This window comes from Helianthus annuus, chromosome 12, assembly GCF_002127325.2.
Source record: "Helianthus annuus cultivar XRQ/B chromosome 12, HanXRQr2.0-SUNRISE, whole genome shotgun sequence".
In the NCBI taxonomy this organism is placed as follows: domain Eukaryota; kingdom Viridiplantae; phylum Streptophyta; class Magnoliopsida; order Asterales; family Asteraceae; genus Helianthus; species Helianthus annuus.
The window spans coordinates 4603747-4621016 of NC_035444.2; the positions used below are offsets into that span (position 1 = coordinate 4603747).

The 17270-nt window shown below is 44.6% G+C and overlaps 1 protein-coding gene across 1 annotated transcript; it reads right to left on the reverse strand.

Moving 5' to 3' along the window:
• Nucleotides 1-6940: 6940 nt before the first annotated feature.
• Nucleotides 6941-12104, reverse strand: LOC110896247 (eukaryotic translation initiation factor 3 subunit C). Its single transcript, XM_035981060.1, has 5 exons — nucleotides 12012-12104; nucleotides 9929-10280; nucleotides 8833-9357; nucleotides 8070-8590; nucleotides 6941-7765 (listed from the first exon to the last, which is right to left on the reverse strand). Exons 1-5 carry the CDS (start codon nucleotides 12102-12104, stop codon nucleotides 7085-7087), a joined length of 2172 nt encoding a protein of 723 aa, XP_035836953.1. The 3' UTR covers nucleotides 6941-7084.
• Nucleotides 12105-17270: the final 5166 nt, after the last annotated feature.

A 17270-nucleotide genomic window follows, 5' to 3' on the forward strand; every position in this document is an offset into this window, starting at 1 on the left:
TTTGACTACCGCATCAGACTTTGCTGTGATAGCATCATCAGATTCATCATCAGAAGAATCAGCATCCTCAATAATAACAGGAGGATCCTGATTCAGTTCAGCAGAAGACACACATGTATCTGCTGAAGTATCTGAATCTGGTGATACTTCTTTCTTGTATCCGAGCCCTGTAGCAAATTCCTTAACATCTAAAGGAACAGATGGTTCAAAATGAGTTCTATACTCCTCATCAGGCATGGCATCATAATTGTGTCTCACTGGTGGTGGACATTTCTTGTAGCCTATGCATGTGACATCCCTTTTCTCTTTCTGAACGTCAATGATGTGATCCAACACATAGCTAGAGCTCAAATAACTGTCTAGCTTAAGTTGGATCGCTTCACTTTCGGTTTTCACACAAGCCATCTCTTTTTGCATAATCTCAAGACGAGATATATACAAATTAATGTCAGTTTGTTTTCTAGAAACCATTTTTGTCAGTTCGGTTTTATCTTTCTTTAAAGTTTCAATGACCGACTTAAATTCCTTTTCATGGTTTTCATAAAACATGTTGGCTTCAGTGCACTTCGAAAGATCCACAGTCAACTTCTGGTTGTGGATGAATGTCACATCATACTTTTCTTGCAAAGCCTCATTTTTGCTTTGCAAGTCACACCACTTATCTTTCAAAGAAACATGTTTGTCTTGCAAGTCAAACAAACTAGCTTGTAAAGCATCATGTTTGCCTTGCAACTCAGACATGTTTGCTTCTAAATCATCACATTTAGTACGCAAACTATCACAGTTATCACAATTCGTAGCACTGGGTTCATCGACACATACCTGACTTGATAAACTGTCGACATTAGCCATAAAGGCTGAATGGAGAGAAGACGAAGTATAAGCAGCTTGATCCACCAAAATAGATCTTCTATCAGTTCTTGCTGCAGCTTCCTCCAAAAGCTCATCAATATCTGCATCGATTGACGCACTTGATGTCTCACCCACATTTTCATCGCTTGAACTTGAGGATTCTTCATCTGAGCTCCTGCTATAACCGGAGGAGTCTTCATCCTCAGAAGATTCACCACCATTGGCGGAAGATTCTCCACCACTGGTGTGAACTAAATCCTTCACAACCTCAGCAAAACATGTTGTTCCATCTGGAGCATCACTACTCAACTGAATAGACCAGTCACAACCTTCATCAACTTGAACCACAAGTGCCTGGTTGGCATTTGATGGTCCCGCTTGGCTCTGGTTGTTAACAGGTACCAATGTGCGCTCATTGTTCCTTACTTGGTTCTGATTTGCCCTGTTCCCTTGACCTCTGAAGGGATTCTGGTTCCCATGTTGTGCTGGCCTTGTGCATTCCCTTTTAAAGTGACCCCGTTCACCACAATTGAAACACTTTACTGCATGTTTATCGAACCCATACTTGGTGTCTTTCTTGCTCTCCAAGCTGGTTCTGCCAGTTCTTTCCATGAAATCCTTTGCCCTTCTTACAGCACTAGCAAAGGCCCACTTGATGTCCATCAACTCCATTTCCTCCTTATCGATCTGCTGATAGTCTTCTTGTATCAGATTAATGTTGCCAATCTGACCTTCCACTAGCCCGCAGTACGCACTCACTAAAGTGTTAAGCAGCTCCATGTGTTCCTTTGCTACTTCCACACTGACCTTTGAAAAGCTTGAAGTGTTGAGCCGTACTATATCTGGCTTTGATTGCTGACCAGCAGATGATGTACCTCCATAACATGCTTGAGCAGGAGGAGGTGGTTGTATTGGATTTCCATACATGTCTGTGGTGGGAGCTGGCTTAACAGGAACTTGTACTGGATTGCCATACATATCCGTGCTTGTGACAAAAGCCGTCTGAAGAGGAGCATGTGAACCAGGGTTGCTTGGCACAATGGATCTTGCAGAAGAAGTACTTGAAGTTCCGTAATACATTCCCGGATTCTGTGGCACTGGAACTCTTTTTGCTTTCAAGGTTTCCTCCTGATCCTTGTTCTCCAAAAGTTGCACGAAGTCGTTGATGTTTGTAGTAGCCAAAACCCCGTTATATTTCAAAATCTCCAAGAAACTGTTCCATTGGGGAGGCAATGCATCAGCAAACTTCTTCACCACCTCTGCTGTAGTTGTTGCTACTCCAAAGTTGTTCAACTCTGTAAGCAAATGATAAAATCGGCTTGTCATGTCTCCCAAAGACTCCTTATCTATGCACGTGAAACCGTCAAATTCTTTCTTGAGAAGATCATGACGCAATTGGCGTGTTGCTTCATTTCCTACTCCTCTGGTTTTCAACCCGTCCCACAGCTTCTTTGTTGTCTTGAAACTGACAAACTGGTGATAGATATCTTTGCTTAACGCCTGAGTGAGAATGGCGTATGCTTTCTTTTCCAGATCATACGTTTTCTTTTGATCTTCTGGAAGATCGCCAAACGTAGCAGTCGACGAAGCAGCAACCTCTATAGCTTGATCGAAATCTGTGGTGAAACGTATCCACAGCTCTGTATTTTGACCAAGAACATATGTACGGAATCTATCAGCCCAACCCGGATACTCATTTAAGTGCAGCAACTTTGGAGGTCGATTCAAACTTCCGGTTTCGCTTTCGCTCAATAAGATACTTTGAATGCTCGGAGTTTGATTCGATACTAATGCCCATTGACCTGAAGATATGGCATTTGCTTGCGAAGATGTCGACACCGGAGACTCGGCCCATGAAGGAGATAGGCTTGTATTTGTATACTTTCCACTATCTGGAGCCGATGTACCCCACCATGAGGGAGTGGAACCTGTACTTGTATATTTTCCACTGTCTGGAGCCGGAGTTCCCCACCAACTCGGATTCATGTTTGATAAGAAAAATGAATTCTATATGAATATCCTGAAAGATAACAGCCAGCCGAATGATCCAAGCTTGAAAGATCTGAAAAACACAAACTTGTTAAATCTAAAAAGACCACAATCGAAGGATCAACACTTGTTCGAAGGATCAACAGTGTTCGAAAGATCACTGTTGAATTTCGAACAATGATTTCGAAAGATTCACAATTTAAAGATCCTTATCTTTCGAATATATATATCCTTCGAATAGATTCCCTGGATCGAAGGATAAGTCTCAGACTTCGAAGGACTGTTCGAAAGATGATTATCTATCGAGACTCCCTTGATCGAAAGATGATCTTTCGATTTCGAAGGATATCCTTCGATCGCTTCTGACACAACTGACACAACGTTGACAGGTTGGTGAAAAGGTGATGGGTTGGTAGAGATCTTTCGGCAGAAAGGTATGGTCAGACCATACTTTTTGTACCAAACCCGATTTGACCAATAAAATATGCTTAAAATGGAAGGTCCTTATCCAGAAACCGGTCACCGGAATTATGACCGGAATTTGGCCGGAAATCACCAAATTTCTTAAAAACAAGTTTTAAGTTACCCAACCCGTTCTTTAACACACCCGGTTAGTTTAGAACACGTTTTTATATCAAGAAATGTGAGAAAAACACCAAAAACGGGTACTAAACCAAGAGAGTTTTATCCAAACACTCCAAAGAACTTGTACAAACTCGGTTTTAACAAGGAAAAGAGCCATGGCTCTGATACCACTTGTAGGTCCCCTCGGAGGATGAGGTCAAACCTTAATCTTGTTATGATAAACACACTAGCAAGTGCGGAATCCAAGCTAGAGTGCAAACCGAGATGAAACAAGCACAAACACAATACACACAAAGTTCACCGATTAACACCACTTGTATTAATGCGTATGAAAGGTTCAATTACAAGCTCAAGGTCTACAAATCTGTTTTGCAAACTCTCTAAGTGGGTGTGTATTCTTGACAGAATACTCTCTCTATCTTTCTGTCTATGTGTCTGTCGAAGTTACTCTCTCTCTTAAGTCAAGTGAACACACTGCATGGGTATATATACCCAACACAGGTTGTATGGTCGAAGGATCAAACAGAACGATCGATAGATCATCTGTCGATCATAAAGCCATCGAAGGATCCACATATACTCCGAAGGATGGCATATCCTTCGAAGTCCATCTGTATCCATCGAATGATATCCTTCGAACTTATCGAAGGATATACATGATCCTTCGATGCCTTATCCTTCGACACAAGACAGTATACAACCATATTCTAACTATTTGTCCAAGTCAAACCAGGAGGATGGTTGACTTGGTCAAACTTACAGGACTAACAAGGACATCGTTTTACATCATGACCGAATACAGACAAAGTACAGACACAAGTGCACCAACAGTGTGAAATGACAAAAATACCCTTTCCTTAAAAGGCCAAACCATAGGGACTATCCGTGCATCTTCTTCATTTTTATTTATAAAATCCCACCACCACACTTCATCTTCAACCTCCACCCACCATCACCCTCCTCCACCCTCCACCACCACCACCACCACTCTTCTCTCCCCCATTTTTCTCTCTGATTCCCCTCTCACCCTCTCAGGACTTTACAAATTCCCTCCAACACTCCCCTCCCCTGCATTTCGAACAACATACCCACTCTTAAGCACATCAGAGTTGTTTACTGCAGTTTGGGTACCACCACCCACATGAGCTGTTGTACCAGGATCAGCAGCAGTGTGCGACGTCTTTGGGAGAGAAAGAGGTTGAGTATCCAGGGCAACAGATTTTTCGATTAGCAGGAGAGATTCCTGCTCTGTTATTTCATTTTCTTCTTCAGTAACCCATCCTCCCACCTCTGAGTTCTCTTCCATATCAAAATTTAAGGGCTTTATAGGCGTCGGCACATAAGTAGGCATTGAATTGGTTGTGCACGGCGACTTAGAAAGGGTTGTACATGGTTCAGAGGAGAAATTACCTTGGTTGTCGGCTTTACTTGCAGGTGTGGCATCCGAAATAGCTTCTTCAACCTCCATAGCAGCAGGGACTTGAAGCATCGCAACAATATGAATGAGACCCAAAAGATGTCACTCCCCTCTGCTGAAGATTGATACTCGATTTGTCATGGACTAAGTCATTCACGCTGAGGTTAGCAAGGGGAAGGCACCCCTTTTCACCTTTGGATGGCTTATACACACCCTTAGTGCTTCCAAGAGATGATACAGACGAGTTTAGGGCACCGGCTTGCTCTTTAGGGTTTCTGGCGGCATTTACAGATCTTGTGGAGATGTGACTCGAAATTAAGACCTCAGGGGATTCAAAAATATTTGGTTCAGGAGTAAGGGAGGTGGATGATTTCCACCGATTGAAGGCAACATTTGACAAGAACACAGACAAATCAATGAATTTTTAGGCAGAAACGGTGGTGGTGGTGGTGGAGGGTGGAGGAGGGTGATGGTGGGTGGAGGTTGAAGATGAAGCGTGGTTTGGCCTTTTAAGGAAAGGGTATCCGAGAGTCCCTATGGTTTGGCCTTTTATAAAACCCCACTTAAGTGTGGTGGTGGGGTTTTATAAATAAAAATGAAGAAGATGCCCGGATAGTCCCTATGGTTTGGCCTTTTAAGGAAAGGGTATTTTTGTCATTTCACACCCTTTTAACAGAGAAAACAAACTGAAGTTAGACCCAGGGACTATCCGAGAACAAAAAATGAAAACTTGGGGACTATTCAGGTAGTTTTAGAAAGTTGGGGACTATAGGTGAAAAAAGGTGAAACCACAGGGACTATCCGGGCATTTTTCTCTAAACAATTATAAAAACTTACTAATAGCTCGTTCTTCACATTTTTTTTAACTCAATACAAAAATATGTATAAATATTTTGGACAATAAACTTGGTAGGGGCAGGGGATTTTTAGGCAAAATAATTGGTTGGGGCTGACCTAAATAATTTAAATTTTTTCGAACAAAAAACGAAAAAAATTTTACACTTATAACCGAAACATTCGGGGGGCGGGTGCACCCCCGTCCCTTAAAAGCTACGTCCCTGGACTTAGGAGGCCGTAGTTTATATTATATATGTATTTTATATTAGTTGAAGGGTCAAGTATGTAAACTCTCAATTGTGTATATTTGGTGTTAGAACCTCGTGTAATGTGTCTGTGTACTAGGTTAGAACCTCGTTTATATTTTTAATAATAAAAATAAAAATAACTAATATATCAATACAAAGTTTGGTTTTCGTGATAAATAATTTGTTTTATTTAAAAATATCTTAAATTAACAATTTAAATTTGAGGATAATATTTGAAGGTAGGATAAGATTTGATATTAATTTACTATTTATTTAATTATTAATATTAATTAATATACGATAAGTGTTACATATAGTTTATGGCAAATGCTGGTGGTCGTTATTTCAGTTAGCATCTCAGTCAAATGGAAGGTCAATTTGGGACAATTAACTTTGGGCTAAATGTGACAACTTAGTAGTTTGTATTTGAAGAGTTTACTAAAGTACAGGGACTATTCCTGTAAACTTGAAAGATTAGGTTGTTAACATTCTGTTATATGTGTATTAGTAGAGGAGCGTTATACAATTCTTCTTCAATTTCAGATTTGTAATTCATGTTCATGTATTTCTCTATTTGATTTAATAAGATTTGACAATCCTCGGCTAGTTTCTTCGATTTCTCTGATTTAATTTTTACGAGTTCAAAACAAGGTGAAGATACGACTTGGTTCCAAGGTTGTGCTAGTGGTTCATTCCCCTTTTTTTGGATAAAGGGCAAAGCCCGGTAAACTATTCTTTCCATTATTTAGGACTCGCGGTGGGGGCTAACCAGAACCGTAGACTCTTCGAGTCCTGTGAATTTGTTTATGTGGATTTAGTGGTGGACCCATGTTTTTTTTCCAATGGGGTCCATTTTTCGATGTTAAGATTTTGACAAACAAACGTTCAAATTTTCGAGCTGGTCGTCGTTTGGGTCCGGTCAAGGCAAAGAACATAATAAAATACAATATATCTTAATAAAATAATTATTAGTTGTTAGAAAACACCCAACCTAATGGAAATGATTGGTGAAACAAAACCACATTCAGTTATCATCTCAAACTTATATGATACTTAAATCAGTTAACTGTCCATCTAATGAACTTCAAATCAAAAGGTGTCTAAAAATTGTTTTACTCCCATCACATTTTTCATCCAAACAACCAAACATATTCCACTAAAAACTAGTCACCCTGTTCAGACTCACCATGCGGTTAGAACCGTCACATAACCTCGCCTTTGTGGCCCGCTCGTTACTCTCAGCAAGAGCCAATAGCTTGTCGGTTAACTGATAAGCCAGAGCCTGCGACCGGCTATGCTCAACTTCATGGAAAACAATGCAACGTGTACACTGGTCCCAGCCGGCATGAATCTCATCATTGAGCATCATCTTGCTGACAATACCATGGGTTTGACTTTCCGGAAGGTCAAACATCTTTGAAAGTTGCTCCAATTTTAGAGTCTTGTATGATGATGAATAGGTGAGCAGGCGAGTTTGTAAGGCTGCTTCCTTTATCTTGTTTTTCAGCATTTCTAGAACCGATTCGTGGTTTTTAAGAAGCTTCCAAACATCGAGTGAGTTGATAACATTAAAAGATGTTTGGAAATCACCTTTCCTAAGGGCTCGAGTGGCTACCATGATGGTTTCATGGATCCCAGCCCCGGTGAATGTTTGTTTCTCACTTGTTTCAAGTAATCGTCTTAGTGTCTTGCTTATGACTTTGCGCCTTGCATCATAGCGGTTTGCTGCCATGTTGGGAACCTCTAGTAACATGGCGCATATTAAGTGTATAGATTCTAGAAGTTCGAGGTTGATGTGCGTATGGTATGGCATCTGGCTTCTACGTTCCACGCGTTCCTGCAGAAATTAGTTGATAACAACCCTATAACAATCAAGCTTCTTCCAATAAACAATTTAGAAGGTTTTTTGCATTTGAACTGAATTTAGAAGATTTTATGTATTCGCCATTCGAATGACTCCAACAATTTGACACTTTAGCTTAGCCCATTGACCCGTTACAAACAAAACTTAACCCAAATCGGCCCATTTGTATACAAATGGGTCAAAATGAACGGTTGAATCACATTCATGATTAATATATATATTTGCGAATAGTTGCAACCGGACAATCTAATAAAAAAGATAAAGGAAATCATAATACCTGTTCTGGAGTCTTCTCATGATAACGGCTTTGACAAACACCTTGCGCAAGAAGCTCTTTCACCCTGCCACCTGAATACAACTCCGAAAGAAAGCCATGCCCTTCGGAAACAAGCCCAGCCCTAAAAGCACCCAAGCCAAGCTGAGCCATTGACCTATTAAAGAGTATCCGATTCGTAATATCCATATGCTGAACACTATCCTTCAACTGACTCTTAAGCAACAAATCACGAGCCGTAAAAAAATCATCCAAAATTGCACGGTGGTAAATGTCACAAAGCATTGCACGGGCCTTGGTCCGTTCATCACCATGCTTGTATATATAAGAAACCAGCATATCCATCAGATTTCTACTACTTGTCGGAAAATTAGGTATTCGAGGCACAACTTCAGGTGTATTCACAAAAGCAGGTGATTCCGTTTCTTCTTCGTTTTCTTTAACTTCTGATCGGTCAGCCAAATTCCTTATAGCATCATATACTTCTTGTGGTCTGTAATACACAAGTTCGACTAGCTTTAACACTGCCATCGCTGCAGCCAGTGGCGAAGCTTGAAATTTTTTACCGGGGGGTCGAAAACGTATATACCCAAAAATTTCTATAGAACCGGGGGGTCGAAAACGTATATACCCAAAAATTTCTATAGAACCGGGGGGTCGAAAACATATATACCAAAAAATTTCTATACGAAAACTACATATATAACACTACTTGTCGAAAAGTTCGGGGGGTCGGGCGCCCCTCCCGGCCCCTTCAAAGCATCGCCTCTGGCCGCAGCCTTGTGGTCCCCACGACGTTGTAGATATGATTGAACATTCTGAGCAAGAACAAACAACAACCGTTCGTCTTGAAGCCTTTCTACATACTCACGAGTATACGGATCAATAAACTGAAAACTCTTGAAGAATTCAACATCTATCTTCTCTAGAAAGGCTGCCAAGTCTCCCTTAATGTGTATAATACCATTGTAATCCGTTCCTTTTTCGGTTTCATTCTCTTCAGGCTCCACAGTTTCATCAACCACAATGTTTGGATACTGCTCAAGAATATCAAGAATGACAAGCATCTTATGCACACACTTCTTCCACACGTGTATAGGCATGTTACCATGATTAACATCAAACTGCGCATAGACCACACTAAGCAAGATCTCAAGTTTCTGAGCAGGAGTTATAGCCGCCTTGGTTAAGAACGTTAGTTCTTCAACAAGCTCAAGTCTTTCGGTCCCCTTTCTACCACGAGCAGCAACAAGCTCCTTAAACTTATTGTTGACTGTATCCAGTGGCGGAACTAGAAGAAATATTCAGGGGTATCCCAAATTTTTTTACGATACATTTATAGAACAAATTTTTTTTTACCTGCATTACGGGGCGGGGCCGATCCTGAAAATTCAAGTGCCCTGGGTGAGCCATAAAAAGGCCCTTAGGCCTTACCGAATTAAATTTTATAAACTAATTTTTTTTAAGTTATTAGTATTTAGGTTAACGAATCAATATTGAGCATATCACATTTGGGCTAGGCTTTATGAATTAATATTGGCAATAAGTTTTTAGATATTAGATTGGGCTAGGTTTATTTTTAATTTTTAGATCGAAATTAAACAATTCAAGAACTCAAGAAGAAAAGAAATAAAGAATACTCACAATCACAATTAGCACAACAATCTAATACACTATTGGGTTATTATTTGGTTATTTGGGCTAATTACTATTGGGCTATCATTTGTTTTTTTGGGCTAATATAATGAGTATTATTTGGGCTTGATTTCAGTTTGTAAATTTTTTTTCATGGGTGTCCTAGTACTTGTTAAGGGGTGTCCTTAGTATAAAAATCGAAAAAAAATAATAAAACTTTACACTACCGGAAAAAAGTTGAGCCGTAGCCCGTGCTACGCCCCAACCTACATTAGGTCCGCCCCTGACTGTATCCCAAGTCATCTGGCTGGCCCGCTCGTTGATCCTCATTGCATTATTCATATGATCAACGGTTGTGGACAATTCTTGATCCTCAACACTTTCAGGATTTTCTTTACGATTCTTCTTCTTCTTCAGTTCCCGTTTCATTGCCCTTGTCAACTTGCTACTGCTCGTTTTTTCCTTTGCCGCCTGATCACTAGTATCAAGATATATGTTACCATCAGTTGCATCATCTTGCCTCTCATTCACATCATCTTGATCAATATCACTCACTTCAGATTCGGTATCGCTGTCAACCTATTGACATATACAAAAAAATTACAAAATAAAATCACATTAGCATGTTGATATCCGTTTAAGTTGATATGTGAAGGGGTATGGTCCCAGATCTCGCGTCACCATCGACCGCGAGTGACCATTACCCTTATCAAAACCCCCACTAGCTAACAACCTACTTGTGCCCATGCAAGAACGCGTCGGCACAAGGGTTGAATCCAATCTATCTAGTAACGAAGGAGGACTTACATGGAACATGAGAACGGTAGAGTGATGCGACATAGCATCACATCTGGTGTATGAAAACGGAAGTATTCACAGCGATGCGGCCTCGCACCGCATCCAGTGAACACTTCTATCAATACAAGAAAGCCTTACCTTAGGCATAGAAGAAGATGAACATAACGGTGCGGCTGGCACCGCACTATATGGGCATTTTCGTCACGACAAGGGATGCAGGCAAATAGTCTCCACGGACGACGATGCGGCTAGCACCGCATCTCGCGTATTCCTTGATCACAAGTAGGAGACGCGGTAACTTCGGACGTTACCGCATGCAGCGATGCGGCTTGCACCGCGTCCTATGCACCCAACAAGTGGGACTGACACCACAGTGCAAGTGGCACCAATGGCAGTTACCTGTCAGAGCTACGTAAGCAATGGACTGACGTGGCGTAACCTCCACAACCGACAAGCCTGACACACCTGCAAAGGTGCAGCACGTCGTCAGTCCATCCATCATCATCCTCCTTCACTCCTCGGCTATAAATACCAACCCCAAACCAGGTTTGAGGTATCTCTTCACAACTCTCTCACTACTACTACTATCTTACTTTGCTTCCCAAGCAAACTACTGATTCTCACGCCGGAGAGTGGTAACAAGGAGCACCCCCCACCCCATCCTCCTTGTTACGAGTCACGGCTTGTTTCCTTGTGCAGGAGATCAACCACCGGTGATCCAGCCAGCGATCCTCGAGAGGAAGGGATTAACCCTTCTTGACGAGACCAGTGTGTTAACCCTGCCCGGTTAACCATTGTTTCATCATTGGCGCCCACCGCTACTCTTAGCATTTTCTCATCTATCCTTTTCCCTCTCTCAAGATCATGACTGATCACCAAAACAACACTGCGGATAACACAAATCCCCCAATCCCACTTCCGGTAGGGGTCAATGCCTCGACCTCCCAACCCGGACACATCGGCACGTCCACACAAAGGAGTCCCTCCTTTATGTTTGGACATGACTTATCACAGTTCGCATCTGTGATCCCACCAGGCATGACCGTTCATACCTGGTACGAGCAGCAGGCAGCCCTGCTGACAGCAGCATACAACCGCGCTTGTACGGAAGCGAATATACGAGCTGGTCCTACCCCAGCACCGCACACCCCTACTGATCGTATTTTACAATACGACGGCAGGGTACATTCACGTCCGGCTTCAAGAAGCCGACGTGAAGGCCGCGGATCGTCTTACTGTTCGGTCCACACCCTCAACGAGGACGATTCCTCATACGGGTCCCACACCAGAGGACCAGTGCATACCCGCCTTGGCCCCCACGGCGAGGACAGGAGGCGATCAACCTCCCGACGCGGCCCAGGCATTCAGAGCCGATTGGGCCCACAACCATACACCAAAGGGTACGGTCATACCGACCCTGACGACTGTACCTACCGCGGGGATTCACATGACACCAGCAGCAGACCGGGAGGACGCAACTACGTTCCTCCCAGTCACCCCCGCAACACATACCTCAGGGCGGCTAAGCGCCCTGCGAATGAACCATACAGACCAAAGGCAGCGGCCGAAAATTCCAAGTTCGGTACGCGGATCGCCAACGCCCATGTCACCACGACAAAGTTCCCATTCAACGTTGGGAAATACAGTGGTTCGACCGACCCGGATGACCACATGAACATCTTCATGGGCGCGGGCATCAACGGCCAGTGGGATGAACCCACTTGGTGTAATTTTTTCCCCCAGACCCTTACGGGCCTGGCCAGGGCATGGTTCGATTCTTTGCCAGTGGGATCACTGGATTCATTCGAGGACTTGCGTACCAAGTTCCTCGCCCATTTTAGCCAGCAGCGACGCCACGAACGTGATTCGTTGGACGTCATGAACATCTGGCGAAGGGACGACGAATCCCTCGAGGCATTCGTCGTCCGTTACAATAAAGAGTGCCTGGAGATAGGTGACGTCGCAGACCAGATGGCACGAAACCACTTCATCCGGGCCGTCAAAGACAGAGAGATGATCATGACCATCTCTGGCAAGGAGGGCCTGCCCAAAAAATGGGAGGATGTTATGACCGCGGTCAAGACATACGCCCAGACACAGTGGTCACTTGAACCGCACGTGGCAAAGGCAAAGCCCCAAGCCGAAACGTCCCACCAAGGGTCCAAGCGTAACAATAAACGCAACCGGGACGTGGGAAATCGTGATATTTCCAAACCGTATTTCCCGCGAACCAACACGTTCGACCCAAGGAACTACAACCCCGCCCGAGACAGTCGGGCATCAAAAAAAGATTCTCGGGACCGCAACTGGACCGAGATCACCATGTCGCCAAGTGAGGTCCTCCTTGCGGACCCACAGTTCTTGCGACCGGCCCAACCAATGAAGTCCAAGAAAAATCAGGACCTCACACTCTACTGTGAGTACCACAAGGACTCGGGCCACACCACCAACAACTGCATCAGTCTCCGGCTGGAGATTGAGCGGGCTTTAAAGGAGGGGAAACTGCAACACCTTTTGCCAGGTGGGCAAAAACCCACCAAGCGCATCACCCCTCATGGCGAAGGTACCTCCTCCGGGAAGAGAACCATGTACGTGGCTTCCACCCACATGATCCACGGAGGCAAAGGCAGGCTGCGCAAAGCGGCGAGAAGGCCGGAATGTGACTGGAAAGACGAGCAAGTCGTCTTTCCAAAAGTCCGAGGCGGACCGCGCGATAGGCGCGCCGTCGTTATTTCAGGCCAACTGGCACACTACTGCACCGAGCGTCTATTCATCGACCCGGGCAGTACATCTGATATAATCTACGAACAATGCTTCAACCAGTTCGACCAGGAGGACAAAGATCGGTTGCAAGCAGTAGATTACCCGTTAACCGGGTTCGCAGGGGAAACTGTCTTTCCCCTGGGCCAAATTACTTTCCCTGTGCGTCTTTCCAGCGGAAATCGCACAAGGACAGAAGAGGTAAACTTCATGGTTTTACCTCACACCTCCAGATATGACGTACTCCTCGGGAGAGAATCCCAAGGAGATTTCAATATGATTACATTCGTCCCCCACTCCGCGGTTGGTTTCCCAACCGAATCGGGGGTCGCGATAATCTATGCCCGCAGGGACGTCATGATGTCGGACGAAGTACGTCCGACCAAGGTCGCAAGGCCCACTTCCAACGACCAACCAGAAAAATGGGTTCTCAACGCGAGATACCCAGAACAAAAGGTCACATTGGGTCACGCCTTATCCCCAACCACCAAAGCGCACCTGAAGCAGCTTCTCTTCAGGAACCAAGACATCTTCGCGTGGACACCCGCGGACATGACCGGGGTCCCACGTGATATCGCGCAACATCACTTGAATACCTTGCCAGGTATTAAGCCAGTGATCCAAGGCCAACGCCACCTTGGGTCCGCTAAAAATCAGGCGATGCAAGAGCAGATCGAAGAACTGCTCTCCGCAGGCATCCTGCGGGAAGTTAAATACCAGACTTGGTTATCCAACCCAGTCATGGTAGAAAAACCGTCCGAGGGCTGGCGCATGTGCGTCGATTACAAAGATCTTAACAAAGCCTGCCCCAAGGATTGTTACGCGCTTCCAGAAATCGACGAAAAAGTCGATAATCTCGCACCATTCAGGTGGAAGTGTTTCCTCGATTGCTACAAAGGGTACCATCAAGTACAAATGGCAATCGAGGATGAAGATAAAACGGCATTCCGGACTCCCACCGGAAATTACTGTTATACAAAGATGTCGTTTAGGTTGCGCAACGCGGGCTCAACCTATCAAAAGTTGATGAACGACACTTTCCGCGGGCAAATAAGCAAAAGTGTCGAAATCTACATGGACGACCTGGTCGTCATGAGCATGGAAGAGGATACCATGCTCACGGATATTGAAAGAACATTCCAAACTCTGCGAAGCGTTAACATAAAGCTCAATCCAGGGAAATGCTCGTTTGGAATGGAAGAAGGCAAATTCCTTGGGTTCATCGTGACTAAAGATGGATTCAAGGTAAACCCGGAGAAAGTCCAGGCGATCGAGCGCATGCCATCGCCTTCATCGATGAAAGATATGAAACGGCTAGCCGGCAGGCTAGCGGCACTCAACAGATTCTTAGGCAACCATGCAGCTAAGTCTTATCCGTTCATCAAGACCCTGCGGAGCTGTTCCAAGAAAGAACAATTCCAGTGGACCGCAGAGGCTGAACAGGCCTTCCGGGAAATGAAGGAGTGTTTGATACAACTCCCAACTCTAACCGCACCACGCAAGGATGAGCCACTCATATTATACCTATCCGTCGCGGATAACGCGGTGGGTGCGGTATTGATAGTGGAGCGAAAGGGGGTTCAAACACCCATCTATTACATCAGCAAGATGCTCAACGACCCAGAGACGAGATACTCAATAATGGAAAAATTGGTGCTAGCATTAGTGCACGCTTCAAGACGGTTACGACGCTACTTCGTAAACCACGTCATCACAGTGCTAACCAATTACAGGATCGGCCCGATCCTATCCAAACCCGACATCTCTGGGAGATTAGCAAAATGGGCAATCGAACTGGGAGCGCACACGATACACTATAAACCGCGCCCCGCGATTAAAGGCCAGATCTTAGCTGATTTCGCCGCCGAAGTACCGGTTAATCGCATCCAAGAATGCGAAGAAGCACAAACTCCTGCACCAACGCCATCCTCCTCAGAAACATGGGCACTATTCACCGATGGTGCCTCCAACGAGGAAGGTGCGGGTGCAGGTCTGCGACTCGTCAGCCCTGACGGCCAAGAGCTTACATATGCAATCCGCCTCGATTTCAAAAGCACAAACAACGAGGCAGAATATGAGGCACTGTTAGCGGGGCTACGTTTAGCAGTCAAAATCGGCGTGCAACATCTGGAAGCACACGTCGACTCTTTGTTAGTTGCAGGCCAAATACGCGGCGACTATGCCGCAAAAGGGGATATCATGATCCTGTACCTCGAGCAAGCCCTGCAACTAATATCCAAATTCGCTTCGTTTAATATCCAACATATTAATCGAAGCGAAAACAAGTCCGCAGATGCACTATCGAAACTTGCATCTACCAGCTTCCAACACTTGGCAAAGGAGATACGCATCGAAATTCTGCAAAATCCTTCGGTACCCCTGCGCCAAGTCAACGTCATTCAATACGGTTCAACATCATGGATGACACCTATTATCGCATATCTGCAATCAGGTGTGACCCCCGAAAGCAAGTCAGAGGCACGCAAGCTACAATACAAAGCGTGCCATTATCAAATGGGAGACGGTATCTTGTACCGCAAATCATACCTAGGGCCACTACTACGATGCGTCAACCCCCAGGATGCCACATACCTCATCCGAGAGATACACGAGGGCATATGTGGCATACATGCTGGACCACGCATGGTAGTGGCCAAAATCATGAATGCCGGGTATTACTGGCCCGGCATGCACCTGGACGCCGTCAAAGAGTTGCGCAAGTGCATCGACTGTCAACGTCATGCTCCAAAAACCTTGCGGCCAAAGAACAACTTAGTCCCCGTCACAACCGCATGGCCCTTTCAGAAATGGGCAATTGACGTTGTGGGACCATTCCCTGACGCTCCGGGTGCGGTCAAATTTATCATAGTAGCGGTTGATTACTTCACAAAATGGGTAGAAGCAAAACCGCTCGCCTCAACCACCGCTATGATAACAAGAAAGTTCATTTGGGAACACATCATCTGCCGTTTCGGTTTACCAATGTGCATTGTCACCGATAACGGCACCAACTTCGCTGCCGACGAATTTCAGAAATGGCTAGAAGAACTACATATTGAGCACATATTCTCATCAGTCGCACACCCGCAAGGGAACGGCCAAGTTGAGAGTATCAATAAAAGCCTAGTCGAAGGGATCAAGGCACGGTTGGGAACGGCCAGGCGTGGCTGGGTCGATGAACTCCCAAGTATCTTATGGGCTCACCGTACAAGCCCAAAAACAAGCAATGGGGAAACACCCTTCAGCCTAGTCTACGGTTCAGAAGCGGTGATCCCCGCAGAAGTAGGTCTCCCCTCTCCTAGAATGTTGGCTATTGAAAAACTAGACAACAACACGGAACGCAGGATCGATTTGGACCTCTTGGAAGAAAGGCGCGAAAACGCTGCCATCAACGAGGCCAAATATAAATCCAAACTTGAAAAGTACTACAACACGCGCGTCCGCGTTTGTACTTTCAACCCAGGAGACTACGTCCTACGCGACAATGAGGCATCTAATGCCGAGCGCCCAGGCAAACTTGCCCCCAAGTGGGAAGGACCCTACCTCATCAAAGAGGTCTTAGGGAAAGGCGCGTACAAATTGCAAACGCTAGAAGGCGAACCTATCGCACGAACATGGAATGCACAACAGCTTCGACGCTGTTATATGTAAGCCATGTCCTTACATTTCTCTATGTAACCTATCGGGCCGCAGGCCATTTGCAAATAAATAAATAAGCAATTTTATACATTATTGTTTGTTACTACTATTACAAATGCGTGTTCCACTTTGCGGTATCCCAAAAACAGATTGGCAAAATCTTCATTCGCGATACCCATACAAAGTGGTAACCACACACAAATATTGTAATAGGCCAGCAGAAGGCAAAAAGACTTGCATATTTATCCGGCCGGATAAACAAGTTTTTGTTAACACTTAACACAATTCCTGAGCCCAAAAAGGCAAACAATGGAATTGACGCGTACTCATACGACAAAGTATGGAGTACACTTGACCCCATTCACAAATGGG